General features: G+C 52.2%; 1 protein-coding gene across 1 annotated transcript in view; it reads left to right on the top strand.

Moving 5' to 3' along the window:
• The window catches only part of LOC106989579 (uncharacterized), a 58,588-nt gene extending 49,375 nt beyond the window's left edge, over positions 1–9,213 (top strand). Inside the window, exons 12-15 of the mRNA XM_027051855.2 lie at positions 4,418–4,530; positions 4,640–5,102; positions 6,002–6,152; positions 6,649–9,213. Of these exons, the coding sequence (XP_026907656.2) occupies positions 4,418–4,530; positions 4,640–5,102; positions 6,002–6,152; positions 6,649–7,448 (1,527 nt within the window). The 3' untranslated portion in view covers positions 7,449–9,213. The remainder of the gene's footprint in view (positions 1–4,417; positions 4,531–4,639; positions 5,103–6,001; positions 6,153–6,648) is intronic.
• Positions 9,214–14,930: the final 5,717 nt, after the last annotated feature.

Below are 14,930 nucleotides of genomic sequence, written 5' to 3'. Positions count from 1 at the left end.
ACTCTCTGTCTGTCTGTCTGTCTCTCTCTCTCTCTCTCAAAATAAGTAAATAAACTTAAAAAAAGAAAGAAAGAAACTGAATACTGGATTTAGGATGAGCTCACCTACTTCCTCCAGGAGTCTGCCTGAACACACCTCCAAAATCATGCCTTGTATTTCACCAAATTGTAATTCTCTCCCCTTGAGCTCTAAACTCTGTAAACCCAGCTCTTAGCACAGCTCCATAAACATCTGTCCAAAGACAAGCATTTTTGTACAGTAAAAATTAAGCTGTTTTGCCCTTCAGTTGTATTTTTCAGAGTTAAATAAACTTGAAGAATACATTATTCAGGTGGAAGTCTTTCTGGATCCCCTGCGACGGCCTCCCTCCCCACTCTTCTTTCACCTCTGGGCTTTTCGGCTTGCACTTTGGCTCCACCGTCATTCCTTAAGCTCATTCGCCATCCAGTAGCAGAGCTTCTTAAAACATGAATCCGGTCTCTTCACTTCCCTTCGTAAAAGCCTACTGTGACTTTTGCGCTTCAAATGAAGGGCCATGCTCCTGGCCCTGCACGATCTGGCTTGTCTTGCCGGCCTAATTCTTTGCCACTCTTCACTCTTCTGTCTGTATCCGCTCCAGCCTTTCATGTGTGTGACCACATGGGCCTTGAACGGTGTCACGTGCTCTTCCTGACCCCCATCTCTGCTTTTTGCGTGGCTCACTTCCTTTTTGCTGTTAAGGGCTCAGCTTACACGTTTACCTCCCACCCACCTGTCTTAACAGGTCCTCCATTTATTTGGTAACTCAGTGGTTGGTTTTCCTCACAGTACTTCCCACAACTGTCACTGTATCATTTGCCTCCTCACTTTTACCATTGTTGCTCTTACTTTTGTCTTTCATAAGCCCCAGTAAAACAGGGGCGGGCTCTGTCTTCTTGACGATTGTATCTCTGGTGCCTCGCTGAGTGGCCTGATGCATTGTAGGTGCTCAGGGAACGTTTACGGAGTAAAATGAGTGAGGAAATGGCAACATCGATCTAGCACACAGGAATCGACATCAGAAGAAATCAAATAGGAAAACTTTGAAACTTTGAGTGTGTAACAAAAACGGCACCAAATCTGTCCACTATATTTTAGAAATGCAAGTTGTCAAAACTCAATTTCTTGCAGTTGTAGGACAGAAGTTCCTGGTAAAACTGAGGTCCCCCTTTCCTTGCTGGCTGCCAGCAGGACACTGGTCTCAGCTTCCTTTACACGTGGCCCCTTCCTCCAGCGACCAGCCAGCAAATGTGCATCAAATCCTCCTCATGCTTCAAATCTCTGACTTCCTCATCTGCTACCAGCCAGAGAATAGTCTGCATTTAAAGAGATCACGTAAGGGAGCACCAGGGCGGCCCAGAGGGTTGAGTGTCTAACTCTTGATTTTGGCTCAGGTCATGATCCCCACCCCACCCTCCGTTGGGCTACACATGGAGCCTGCTTGAGATTCTCTCTCCCTGTGTCCCCTCCCCTACGCATGCTCTCTCTCTCTCTTTCTGTCTCTAAAATAAAATTTAAAAATTTTTAAAAAGTCATAGAAGTAGTGTAGCCCCACCCAGAGATCTATCTTCCTATCATAAGGTCCACTAATTAGTAACCTTAATTATGTTGCTGCGTGAACTGGAGAGACTCCCTGGCCCTGAGGCTTTCACGTAGTAATCCCAAAGATGTCACCAAAGGGTCTTGGTCACATAAAGAATTCAATGACGGGGGCATCTGGAGACTGCCTCAGATTCTGTGTCACCCTCTCTCTCTGCCCTCCCCCACTTGTGCTCGCTCTCTCTCTCTCAAAAATAAGTAAACATTAAAAAAAATTTTTTTAACTCATTACATTTGGTTCATCAGATGTGTATCAGCTACCTGCTTCCTCCTAGGAAATCAGATGACACCAAATTGTACTTAATTGAATCAGGGCACTTAATTGAATAAATCAGGTAAGTAAAACATTGAAGAAAGTTCCATCCATAATTTTATGGCAAATGTAGACTTGTTCATCTTCTAGGCATTTTGTCATAAGAGGTGTTTGGGATCTGTAGCAAGTTGGGATGTGATCGGGAGTGGAGAGAGACCTGGGAGCACCAGATAATGCTGACAGATCCCTGGAGGGGGTGGGGGGGGAGCTTGGGGAGAAGGGAAAGAGGGTGTTTCCCGTCCTTCTTCCCTTCCCGTTCCTTGCCACGTCTTGATGAAATGAAAAGGGAAAATTCATTTCTTGGTCCACAAACCTCCATGAGTAAAGACAGGTTCAGGGCGGCATGAGAGCAGGAGGTAAGATCTCCCCCGGCAGCTGTGGGGAGAACAGACAGAGGCTGCCCGCCTGTGGCTTTGGGTGTGTGGAGGATTTGCCTGTGCTGCTCCGGGGTTCTTGGCAGCATTAAGCATAATCACAGAACAGTTGTTGCCTGTAAATGTAACCCCGTGGTAAGCCACACTTTTAACAATCATGAAGTTAAATGCAAATGCATAGTTAGGACTTCTCAGACTTACAGTCTTCTTGGACTGAAGACTCAAAAAACCTGATACTCGGTACTGCAGTAAAGAGTAAAAACAATGCAGTTGGCCGTGGACATTGGCAAAGCATAAGCTCCAGTCTCTGTGACTCTCCCGTTTTCTCAACACCATAACGTTCTTCATGTAGATATCACACGAGCGTCTGTCTCCCCCACCGTAAGCGCCATAAAGGCAAGGACCAAGTCTGTTTCCTCTCACCGCTCTGACCTGAGCACTATGCCAGGCATCTGGTCAGCACATGTATTTGAATGAATGGGATAAATGCATTTTCCCGCAATAAAGTACAACTGGAAAACTTGTAAATTCTCTCAGACATTGATAATTCTATTTTTTAATGTTTATTTTGGAGAGAGAGAGAGGCACAAGTAGGGGATGGGCGAAGAGAGAGGGAGACACAGAATCCGAAGCGGGCTCCAGGCTGTGAGCTGTCAGCACAGAGCCCGACACGGGGCTCGAACTCACAAACTGCAAGATCAGGACCTGAGCCGAAGTCGGACGTTTAACTGAGCCCCCCAGGCACCCCAGTAATTCTGTTAACACTGGGCTGAGGCCATGTATAAAACTCAAATGCTACCATTAAAGTAAACTGTCAGTGTAACCACCATTCGGCCTCCCAGCTTACAGTCCACAACCCTGCAACATATTCTCACGATTTCCTTCCTGAATCTTCCTCAGTATTTCTAAACACAGATCTAATGCTGTGACAGTGACATGAAAGCCTCACTGCCCCTCCGTTTTCCTTAGGATAGAGTCTAAACATCTCAGCCTGGAGTTCAAGGCTGTTTTCTGTTCCCACCTTACCTCTTCCCACACGTTTTCTGCCCACACCCTGTAATCTGTAGTCCAGCCACCAGCACCCACACTGGTCCCTAGATCTTCTGTGCCCTGTAACCTTAGAGAGCTTTGGTCCTGTTGGGTCTCCTCCCATCACCCTTTCTTTGCCTGACAAATTCCTGTTTGTTATTTTAGGCCTAATTCAAATGCATTTGCCCGTAAGCCACATGTTTTCACTGCTCCATACCCAGTCAGAATGATCTTTTCCTACTCTTTGCTTTCTGGATATTTGGTTAAATCCTCTGTTATAGCACTCATCACTTGATTTTTTTTTCACATTTATTTATTTTTGAGAGACAGAGCGTGAGCAGGGGAGGGGCAGAGAGGGAGGGAATCACAGAATCAGAAGCAGGTTCCAGGCTCTGAGCTGTCAGCACAGAGCCTGATGCGGGGCTCGAACCCACGAGTCATGAGATTGTGACCTGAGCCGAAGTTGGACGCTTACCCGACTGAGCCACCCCGGTGCCCCCATCATTTGATTTTACAGCTAGTCTTGTGTGTCCTGTTCTTTACCTGATGCTACTGTGTATTGACTGTCTAGCAGGTTTTTAAATCACTATTTATTTTTGTTTGTTTTCTCGCAATAAGAATTTCAAATGATACAAAAATCAGGAAAAGTAGAGAGTATTCTGTGTAAAGTAGATTTCCCTTATTCTTGTTCTGCACCTGCCTGGTTCCCTCCCCAGTGGCCAAGGCCGTGTCTCAGTTTTTCATGGCCATAATAACATGGTGTAACAACTGTAAAACTTGGCGGCCTGCAGCAACACACATTTATTTAGCACAAGAATCTGTGGGGTGCAGCTGATTGGGCAGGGCTTACCCGCGTATCTGCAGCGAGCTGGGGGGCCACCGAGCGGCTCGGCAGACGCGTCCAGGCTCACACGTCTGGGGGCCAGCTGCCTGTCAGCTGAGCCGGGAGTGTCCATGTGCCTCTGTCATGGGGGGGGGGGGCAGTGGGTCCTCCTCCTCACGGTCGTGGAGAGCAAGCCCGGGGGGCTGTGTCACACAAGTTCTTCCCAAACCTTTGTTTGTGTCGCATTTGCTGATGGCACAGTGGCCAGGTCCAGTCACGTGGTTGAGCACAGACTCCCAGTGGGAAGGCACTGGAAAGAGTGAGGAGGCCGGGCGGTTATGTGCCACGTGCTTTTCTCCAGATTCTGGACACAGGTAAGTAAAAGCCTAGATGTACTTTCATGAACATAAACGGTAGCACGATGCTCGTTGTTCCCGTGCTTTACTTTTTCACTTCCATGAATACATAATGTTTTATCGTCAGGTGTGTGCTCTTCAAGAAGAGCAGGCCAGGGAGCCTTGAATCCGCTTCCCTTGCCCGGGCTGGGGCGAGCCTTCTGAGCGGGATGGCTTCGGCGGAGGAGCAGCCCGGACTTAGAGCCGTGAAGGTGGAGGAGGACCGTGTCTGGGACCAGGAGACCTTCCTTCGAGAGAGCGGCATTTCTACTCAGGAGGCCTCCCGCCAACTTTTCAGGCACTTTTGTTACCAAGAGTCCCCCGGGCCCCGCGAGGCGCTCCGCCGGCTCCGCGAGCTGTGCCGCCAGTGGCTGCGGCCCGAGACGCACAGCAAGGAGCAGATCCTGGAGCTGCTGGTGCTGGAGCAGTTCCTGACCGTCCTGCCCGCCGAGCTCCAGGCCTGGGTGCGGGGACAGCACCCGGAGAGCGCGGACGAGGTGGTGACGGCGCTGGAGGGTCTGGAGAGGGAGTTCAGTGAGCCTGAGAATCAGGTGAGAGTAGGAAGATGGGCTCCCAGACGCCGCGTACCCAGTGACCCGGGCCAGCTGGCTGCAGCCAGTTCTCAGTTTCTGTGTAACAAACTACCCCCAAGCGTGATGGCTTAAACAACCCCAGCACTACCTCACGGACCCTGTGCGTCAGGACCTAGGGAGCTGCTTAGGAGGGTCTCTCACGGGGTTGCAGTGAAGATTTGTTTTCTTAACTTGGATTGTCTTTTTACCAGTCCTCTGAGGCTGGGGTGATCTAACCCACTCTCCTGAGGTGGAGAGGGAAACTGAGGCATAGAGCAACAGGGCCTTACAGTGAGTCAGGGCCACAGGCCCCCCATTAATCCCGCCACCCAGAACGCAGACACGGTGAGGCGAGGTGTAGCACCGGGGTCGCTGGAGTGGGTGGCCGCAGGGCTGGGGCCTATTCCAGCCCCGTGCACAGGGGAGCCCCCTTCCGGCTTGCCTGGGGCTGGTGGATCCACTTCTGAGACTGCTCCCCCCGTGGGTGCTGGTGGGCGCCCCAGTTCCTCACTGGTGTTGGCCGGAGGGCTTAGTTCTTTGCCGCGTGGGTTTCTGCCTCGGCTGAGTGTCCTCACGCATCAGCTGTCTTCCCTGAGAGAGAGAGACAGACAGACACACAGGGAGAAAAGGAGCATGAGGATAGAGCCACAGTGCTTTGTATGATTTAGTCTCAGCAGAAGTTGTAGACCATTGCTTCTGAGTCACTAAGTACAGCTCACACTCAAGGGGAGGAAATCAGGCAGGAGTAGGGATTGAACTCTGGGCCTGTCCCCATGCCATCCCTCTACACAATGTTTCGGACGGTTCCTTCTATAGTATATTAGCCTGGGCTCCCGTGTCCCTCTCTTATGAACCCAAATATACCTACCTGCCTCCAGGCCCCAGACGATGCCCCTGGCCATTCAGAAGTGCTGTCAGAGGATGGGGTGCATGTGAAGGCCAAGCAGGAATCAAGAGCCATCCAGCTTCAGGCCACGGTGACACAGCTCCAATGTGAATCTCTTGGTCCCCAAAAATTTGGGGAACAAGGTAAGGACTTTGATGGGTCCACCTGGGATCTCTGGTGGCCCTGTGTAGGGTAGCAGTTAAGACCGTGGACTCTGGGGTCAGAGTGCCTGTGTTGTAACTTAAGCACGGCCACTTAGCAGCTCTGTGACATTGGGCAGGCCAGGTGGCCACCCGGCACCTTTGGTTGATGCATCCATGGGATGGAAATAAATCATCACAGTCCCAGAGTCGTTTGGGGATTTGCTGAGTTAATGTGTGTGAAAGAGGTGGAACCGTGCCGGCTTACGCACCTCCTTCCGGGAGCCTCGCCCTCTCCGGGGCCCCTGCAGCCATCGCAGCAGTGCCCCTGACCCCGCCCCGGTCTCAGGTTCCTCCGGAGCCCTTGTCTTCCTCACTCGGCCAGTTCTGTGCTCTTAGAACGCGTGTGCTTGGACAGGATCTTCCGATGCCCCGTCCCGTGGCTGTGCTGCCCCTAAAGGACAAAGACGTGACGTTGTCCGTGCACTTACCGTTCCAGGTGCCGACGTTGTACCAGAAAGCCAGGAGTCGGCCGCGCGGCAAGAAGTTTTGAAGGACATGGAACGTTTTGGAAATAGCCGACTCCAAAGAGACGCTCCCCTGGACTCTCAGTGCCGGGAAGCTTGGAAGCGGGAGAGCAGGGCGGGAAAGCCGAGGGGACGCGCCGCCGGAGAGCGACCGCACAGGTGCAGCGAGTGCGGGAAAGGCTTCGCTCAGAGCTCGGTCCTCACTCAGCACCAGAGAACCCACACCGGGGAGAAGCCCTACGAGTGCGACGAGTGCGGGAGAGCCTTCAGCCAGCGCTCCGGCCTGGTGGAGCATCAGCGGAGCCACACCGGGGAGAAGCCCTACGGGTGCGACGAGTGCGGGAGGGCCTTCAGCGCCAGCAACGGCCTCATCAGACACAGGAGGATCCACACGGGGGAGAAGCCCTACGTGTGCGGCGAGTGCGGGAGAGCCTTCCGCCTGAGCTCGTACCTCGTTCAGCACCAGAGGATCCACACCGGGGAGAAGCACTTCCGCTGTGGCGAGTGCGGGAAGGCCTTCAGCCAGAACGCGGGGCTCTTCCAGCATCTCCGCGTCCACACGGGGGAGAAGCCCTTCCAGTGCGGCCAGTGCGGCAGGCGCTTTAGCCGGCGGACCCTGCTCGGCAAGCACCAGAGGAGCCACACTGGGGAGAGACCGTATACGTGTGACGAGTGCGGGAAGGCCTTCGGCCACCACTGCAACCTCATCAGGCATTTTAGAACCCATACCATTGCCAAACCGGACTCATTCCCCGGACCCCCAGACTCCTAGATGGGGCCGTCTTGGAGAGTCGGCTTTGCACGTGGCTCATTTGGTTTTGGCCAAGTTTACGGTGCTCCGGAACGAGTAGCTCGTCTGCAGACTAGGTGCCGGGGTCTCCTGGTGAACGGCCGTGGTTGTGGGCGGTTCCGGGCACCCCCCTTCTTCCCTATCCTTTGGTTCGGTTCTAATGATTTCCCTCAAAGGAGACCGAAATCACCTGGAAATAACTTGCTGCGGAGGGGCTGTTCATGGGTGATACTGAACACTGAACAACTCTGAAAAACTGGTTTCTGTGTATGTGTATACGTTTTAAAGATTGGGTAAATCCAGGAGCGCCGGGGGCCTCAGTATACTCTTTAAAGATTAGGTGAATCCAGGGGTGCCTGGGTGGCTCAGTCGGTTAAGCATCCGACTTCGGCTCAGGTCATGATCTCATGGTCTGTGAGATCAAGCCCCGTGTCGGGTTCTGCGCTGTCAGCTCAGAGCCTGGAGCCTGCTTCGGATCCTGTGTCTCCCTCTCTCTCGGTTCCTCCCCCACTCATGTTCTGTCTCTCTCTGTCTCTCAAAAAATGAATAAACATTAAAAAAAATTTAAAGATTGGGTAAATTCAAAGAATATTAAGACGAGGTGCTTCCCACCCACCCCACCCCACCCCACCCCACCCCCCGTAAAAGTTACATTTTATACACACCTAAGGGTTGGGAATGAGAATCAGTGCCATGGTCTCCCCGAGGAATGTGGTGGACGACCATCAGAGGGGGTGGTGTACTCTCTAAGCAGCGTTGTCCGTGGCGTGAAACGTGTGGTCCTGACAGCTTAGAGCGCTGTGTGCCGGGATGTATCTAAGTGCAGGTTGTTACCATATTTCAGGTTTCCAGTTTTGTTGTAAATAATGAGGGGACACTTGAACGCTTGCTCGGTGCACTCTTTCACTTGCAGCCTCTCGGTCAGCATTCTTCCCCTGCTTCTGCCTTTTGGAGGTCGGTCGGCGACGTTGAGTGAGTGCCCTTGCAAGAATCATGGAGGGGGCTCTGTGGAGGAGGGGGGCCGCTGACCTGGGGCGGCCTGCTGCTTAACTGGAGAGACCAGCACGCACAGACCGTCTGCTGTCAGAGTTCAGCACGGGCTCTGGCACCAGACAGCGTGGGTTCCAGTCCTGCCCTCTGTTTGTGAGCCGTGCGACCTTGGGTAACTCACTCTAGACCCTGCGCTACAGTCTCCCCACCTATAACAGGGTGCTAACGGCGCCCTTCGCACGGGGCACATGAGACTAAGTTAACACGGGCGCCTGAGTGGCTCTGTCGGTTAAGCGTCCGACTTTGGCTCAGGTCATGATCTCACGGTTCGTGAGTTCAAGCCCCGTGTCGGGCTCTGGGCTGACAGCTCAGAGCCTGGAGCCTGCTTCTGATTCTGTGTCTCCCTCTGTCTGCCCCTCTGCTGCTTGCACTCTGTCTCTCACATTGTCTCAAAAGTAAATAAACAAAAAAAAAAAAACTAAGTTAACACAAACTTTGAAACACTTAAGCCAGCTCTCAAAAACTGTGCACTGTGATTTAGAAAAGAAACGATACCATCTAATGAATATAGGTGGCATTGTGAGCATGCTGGGACTCCCTAGGATATTAAATGCCCCTGCGGACATTCTCATTATACTTGTCTCCACAGTCAAAATCTGAGGCAGAATTTCTAAAATGAGGAAGTAAAAGTTCAGCTTTAAAGTATGCTGTGCTAAACCTTTGTTTTTGAAGTTTATTATTAAAAAATTAGAATGTGTGTGTGTGTGTGTGGTTTCCCTTATAGCTCTTACAGTTCAGGGAGGGGGGGTGGCTCTTTAAGTTTCCTTGACTGTTTCATTTGTGAGTAGAACAATTGGCTAAATTCAGATTATCCTAGAATAATGCTTATCAAATTTTAGAGTATCTACAAATCGCCTGGGATCTTAAAGTACAGACTCTAATTCCAAAGGTCGGAGCGGAGCCCAGCAATCTGCATTTTCAGCGCGCTCCTGGCGCTGCTGCTGGTTCCTGGAGCACCAAGGCCACGCGGCCCTTCGGAAATGCGAAGGGGCGCCAGGCCGGTGCGGTATCCCTCCCGCCCCCTCCGTCCTGCAGCCTCCGTGGTCGGCAGCGTGTAGTCCCCAGAGCTGTGCTCCCGCCCAAGAGGGCGGAGGGGGAGGCGGTGTCTGGCACAGGCAAATCCAGCCCGACCTTCACGCCGGGAGTCTGAAAGACGCCCTCCATGTTCGCCTAGAGTAAGCTGCGGTCCTCGTCCTTCGTGCCTGAGCTGTGCCTGAGCTCCGGGGGTGAAGGCCCAGGGGCTGCCCCGCGCCCACGAGCACACCGCAGGCCTGCCGGCCCTCACCCCCGGCCCTCCCGGGGACCCTGGGCATCCAGGACCCAGGGGCCAGGTCCCCGCTGAGGTGTCTGTACCTGCCGCTCCCACATACCGCCCTGAACTGGAGCCTGCCCCTCTGGGGTCCCCACCCCAGGGCTCCGCACGTTCCCGTCTCCTTCCCTCCTTCCCTTCTCCATTCGGGAAGGCAAAGAAAAGCCCACAGAGGAGAAAGCAGCCACAGGAAGCCAGAGGGGCAAAGGAGAAAAGCAGGGGGTGGGGGAGAGGAGGCCTTCTGAGGGGTGCAGGGGGAGAGTCTGGAAGAAAGGCCTCATTAAGGGCGAGCCTGCAGCAGGGAGAAAATGGAAGGGAGAATCTGGGAATGTTTTCATTTTATTTTCCAGGTTCTGTTTCAATAATCTGGTCTAAGTGTTGCCCAGTAAACTGGGGAGACTCTGGGCCCTGGAGTCTCGACCCAGCCTGTCCCAAAGATGTTTATTTTAAACAGGAGGTTTTCGGTCTGATCAGAAGAATTCAAGGACACAGCAAATGAGTGACACAAGGGGGAAAGTTTATTTAAAAAGTACGCTCTTGAGGGGCGCCTGGGGGGCTCAGTTGGTTTAGCGTCCAACTTGAGCTCGGGTCATGACCTCGCAGTTCATGAGTTGGAGACCCACATCGGGCTCTGTGCTGACAGCTCGGAGCCTGCTTAAGATTCTCTCTCTCTCTCTCTCTCTCTCTCTCTGCCCCCACCCCCACCCCGTGCATGCTCTGTGTCCCTAGGGCTTGTGTTTTTTATTGACAGTTGTTAAGGGGGTGGAATATCCATTATTTGGAGCAGGCATTTCTTGGAAGCAGGATTTTTTGGTTGTTTGTTTGTTTTGGGCCTTTTCTTCATTATTTGGTCAGGGGTTTCTGGCCTACCTTGTCAGTAATCTTGGGCCTGTGCTTTGTTCTGGAATGCTGCCAGGACATGTCTCTGACCCTCTCCATAGCTGGCCCTGACTTCCCCTTTGCTAACCTCCAGGTATTCCTAAACAACTGCTACTCTAAGTTTCATTAATATTTGTGGAAAAAACATGGGGTGCCTGGGTGGCTCAGTTGGTTGAGTGTCCGACTTCAGCTCAGGTCATGAGCTCACGGTTCATGAGTTTGAGCCCCGTGTCGGGCTCTGTGCTAACAGCTCAGAGCCTGGAACCTGCTTCAGATTCTGTGTCTCCTTCTCTCTCTGCTCCTCCTCCGTTTGCGCTCTCTCAAAAATAAATAAACATTAAAAAATTTTTTTAAATATATTTGTGGAAAAAACATTTAAGGACCCAATTTCCAAATATCCCCCTTTTATTAAAACAAATCTAATCATAAGATAGCATTATAATTTATGAATCTATTAATTACTTATTTTCCATTTTCCAGTTAGAACATGGCCCGTTTTATCCAAAGATACCAAATGCTACGGCAACAAACAAACTAAGCGAAGCCCAGAGTGTCTCTATGAGTGTTGGTTCCTCACGAAAGTTGAGGCTTTACTGACTGACCCAAATGGCTTCCTAGTTTCTGATCGCTTAGTCTTCTAGCTGGTTTTCTGTAATGCTGCGCACAAGACACTAGTCCAGACATGTCGAAAAGAACTCCACTTGGGACATCTGAGACTCTGGTTTTCCTTACATTTTCCCGTTAGTAAGGACTTGCAGGTATAGGTTCATATGTATTGTCCGTAAAGCCTGCCAGAGTTCCCTGGGGGTGGGAGGTGGTTTTCCAGGAGTTTTGGAACACAGTTCTCTGTTCCTTTTAGTTTTATTTTTTTATTTTATTAAAAATTTTTTTAACATTTATTTTTGAGGGAGAGACAGAGTGCACGCGGAGGAGGAGCAGAGAGAGAGGGAGACACAGAATCGGAAGCAGGCTCCAGGCTCTGAGCTGTCAGCACAGAGCCTGAGGCGGGGCTCGAACCCACAAACTGTGAGATCGTTCCCACAAACTGTGAGATCGTTACCTGAGCCGAAGTCCGATGCTCAACGCACTGAGCCACCCAGGTGCCCCTAATTTGTTTTATTTTTAGACTAAGGCTTGAATAAGATCTAAGGATATTAAACGGGGTAGATAGGGTGCTGCCTGTGAATGTCACTTCTAAACAGCTGTAATACACTCTCATGTGTCTCAGTTTCTCCCAGCAAGGCCTAAGGCCGTCTAGGGGGCTCAGAGCACTGGACAATCAGTCCTTATGGATGCGTCCCCGGATAAACCAATCATGAATTACCTTACGAGACAGGAAATTCCTATGGGAGAGCTAAATCTCAAGGAATTCCTCAGATACTCCCGCTAGGCTTTCAGTCACCTGAAAGCACCATTTGGCCAGAAGAAGCAAGTGTCCCTTCATCTGAGCTGTGATTCAGTCTCTCACTTTTCTAACCAGAAAATTTTATTCGAGCCTTATATTAATAACATCAATTAGTATAATGCTAAATTAAGACAACCAACCATAAACTTCCTCCTCTAGGTTATCCCCACTTAGAGAACATTACCTGTAACCTTTGACCGCTCAAATAACAAGCCCATCAACTCAAATTGAGGAGGTCTGGAGAGCGGGAGAACACACCAGATACACCTTGGAGGGGCCGCGAAGTCAGGGGTATAAAGGGCCCGTGCTGGTACCCGCTGTGCTTTCTCGAGTACTCCCGCGGTTTTCAGGTAAGTTGCTCTGAGCTCCTACCGGCTACACCAAGAAATGTTGGGCGCAGAATGAACAAACCTTTTAGAATTTCTTTACAAAAGGAAGAGTTTTTAATTGGAGCCCAAGTTAGGACAGCTGCCAGGGATACACAATCTTCAAAAAGGGCTCTGGTAAGGGAGTGTTTGGTGTTGCGGTGTATACGTTTTTACATAAAAAGTTGCAAGTCATCGGGGAGCTTATGGAACTGTTTTAGTATCTGCAGGGCAGCATGGCTTTAAACTTACTGCAACCAGGGATGGTGATTCCTTTTTCTTTTGTGTTCAGAATGCTTTTTGGTAACTTTCACCAGGCAGAGGTACAATGTGTGTTCAGGGCAGAAAGAGAGCCCCTGCTTTGAGGTTTTGCCCAGGTGTTCTGCCTTTGGCAAATGTTAAAGTATAGCTTCCCTGGGAGTCCAGGAGCAGGGCCCACAAACATGAGAAGCTGAAAATTTCCTTTATCATGGGAGGTGAGGGAGTCCCTCGGTGCAATCTGGGAAGAGGGTACGCCTCCAGCGAAGGGATGAGGTGGAGCAAAGGCCCTGAGGGATGGAATGAAGATAGCTTTCCATTGGGTTTGTGTAATGATCCTCACCTTCCCGCAGAAGGGGCGGCCGTGGGCATTCACCACGGGCCTTTATAACTGCGTAAACGGAGCCCCGCATCGGCTTCATGTTGTACTTGATTGAGGTTCATATTTGAGGCTGACTGACGCCCCCATCTAGTGTCTCCTATTAAGTGCCTGGAAACTTTGTGCACCTGGAAAGTCGCTTTTTCCTTCCTCATCTAGAAGGAGTAGGTGGTGCCTCACACACAGGTATCAGTGTCATTGCTGGGAGACTCGCAGCGTCCGGAGCCCACAGCCGTCGCGCGCACGGGAGAACACGGCGCTGAGCGTGGGGACAGGTCCGACGGCCGGCGAGCGGTAGGTAGGGGACGGGGAGAAGATGGGTGGGGGCGGGGAGGGGACGGGCGGGGCAGGTGGGGGACTGCGGGGCGCTGGGGTCCGGCGGCAGGCGCAGAGAAGTACGCTAGTTTGTCAGCACAGCGCAGGTGTTCGTTACTCTGCAGCTGTGTGCCCGCGGACGCGCTCCTCCCGTCTCTGTGCCGCTGTGGAAAGGCTGAAGGCTGGGGCGGGAGGGCGCATCTCAGGAGGCAAGGCAACAGGTGAGAAACCCATTCCTGCGGCAGGTGAGAAGTGGGACGGGGCCGGGAACTGGAAGGCTAGGGCCAGCCTGGCTTCCTACGGGAGGCCCGCTTTGGGGGAGTGGGGAGTGGGGCACTTCTTACTCCTCCCCTGGCCGCCCGCGAGGAGGCCAAAGAGCGGACACAGCCTCCGAGCAGCCTAGAGAGGCAGCGGAAGTGGCCGGGCGTGCGCCGGAAGGGGGTCCGCGCGGCCTCGCCTGCCCGGCTCCGGAGCCTCGGTGGTAGCCCCGCCGCGGCCGGGTGAGCGCGGGCCTCGGCCCCGGGTGACGGCACGGAGCGCTAGGGTGCGCGCCCGCGGGCCGCGTGGGCATGACGCGGTGCCTCCCTGGGCTCCGAGCCGTGTCTGGGAGGAGCGCTAATCCCCTCAGGCGGCCGGGCCGGACTTTCGTCCCTACGGCCCTCCTAGAGCGGAGGGCGCGCGTTGCGGGCTGCTCCCCGTGGGCTGGCGTGGAGGTCGTGTCCCGTGGTCGCTGCTGGGGACGACATCGGCGGCCGGACTCGCGCATGGCCGAGAGTGACGAGCGGCTCCCCGCGCATGTGCCGGCGCGCTTGCCGTTCGCGTCTACCGCTTGAGGTTTTCCTCGAGGGTGTCCCAGCCCATGTCTGTGAGTGCTGCTACTTAATGTGGCGGCGTATGTTTACACGGTGTAATATTGTGTGTGTGTGTGTGTGTGTGTGCGCGCGCGCATGTGTGCGCATGCTGTGTACCTACCAGACGTACATGTGCGTGGTCACTGCGCTCGGGCGTCCTCACTGCTTTATAGAACACACCTCCTTTATCACGCACTTCGGTATGTGATCTCCTTCAATTAAACGATGATGGTAAAAGTGTACTTTATTCCTACGCACCCATGCTTCCAGCTTTGTGTTTTGGATACTGACCCTTTACGGGATATGTCGTTTGTAAATCTCTTCATTCATTGTTTTGTCTCTTAGATGGTTTCCTTTGCTGCACAGGAGCCTTTTATCTCCACGTGCTCCCAGTAGTTTATTTTTGCTTTAGTTTCCCTTGCCTCGGTAGACACATCGAGAAATATTTTGCTGCCACCAAGGTTGAGAAATTACTGCCTATGCTCTTAACCTAGGATTCTTATGGTTTCAGATCATATATTTACGTCCTTAACTTATCTTGGGGGCATATTTTCATCTGTGGTGAACAAAGGTCGTCTGGTTTTATTCTTTTGCATGGAGCTGTCCAGTCCCAACACCATTTGTGAGGAGACTTTTTTCCATTGTATATTTTT

The sequence above is a fragment of the Acinonyx jubatus genome, chromosome B2 (genome assembly GCF_027475565.1).
Source record: "Acinonyx jubatus isolate Ajub_Pintada_27869175 chromosome B2, VMU_Ajub_asm_v1.0, whole genome shotgun sequence".
Classification (NCBI taxonomy): Eukaryota; Metazoa; Chordata; class Mammalia; order Carnivora; family Felidae; genus Acinonyx; species Acinonyx jubatus.
This window is presented reverse-complemented; position numbering and strand designations above follow the sequence as displayed.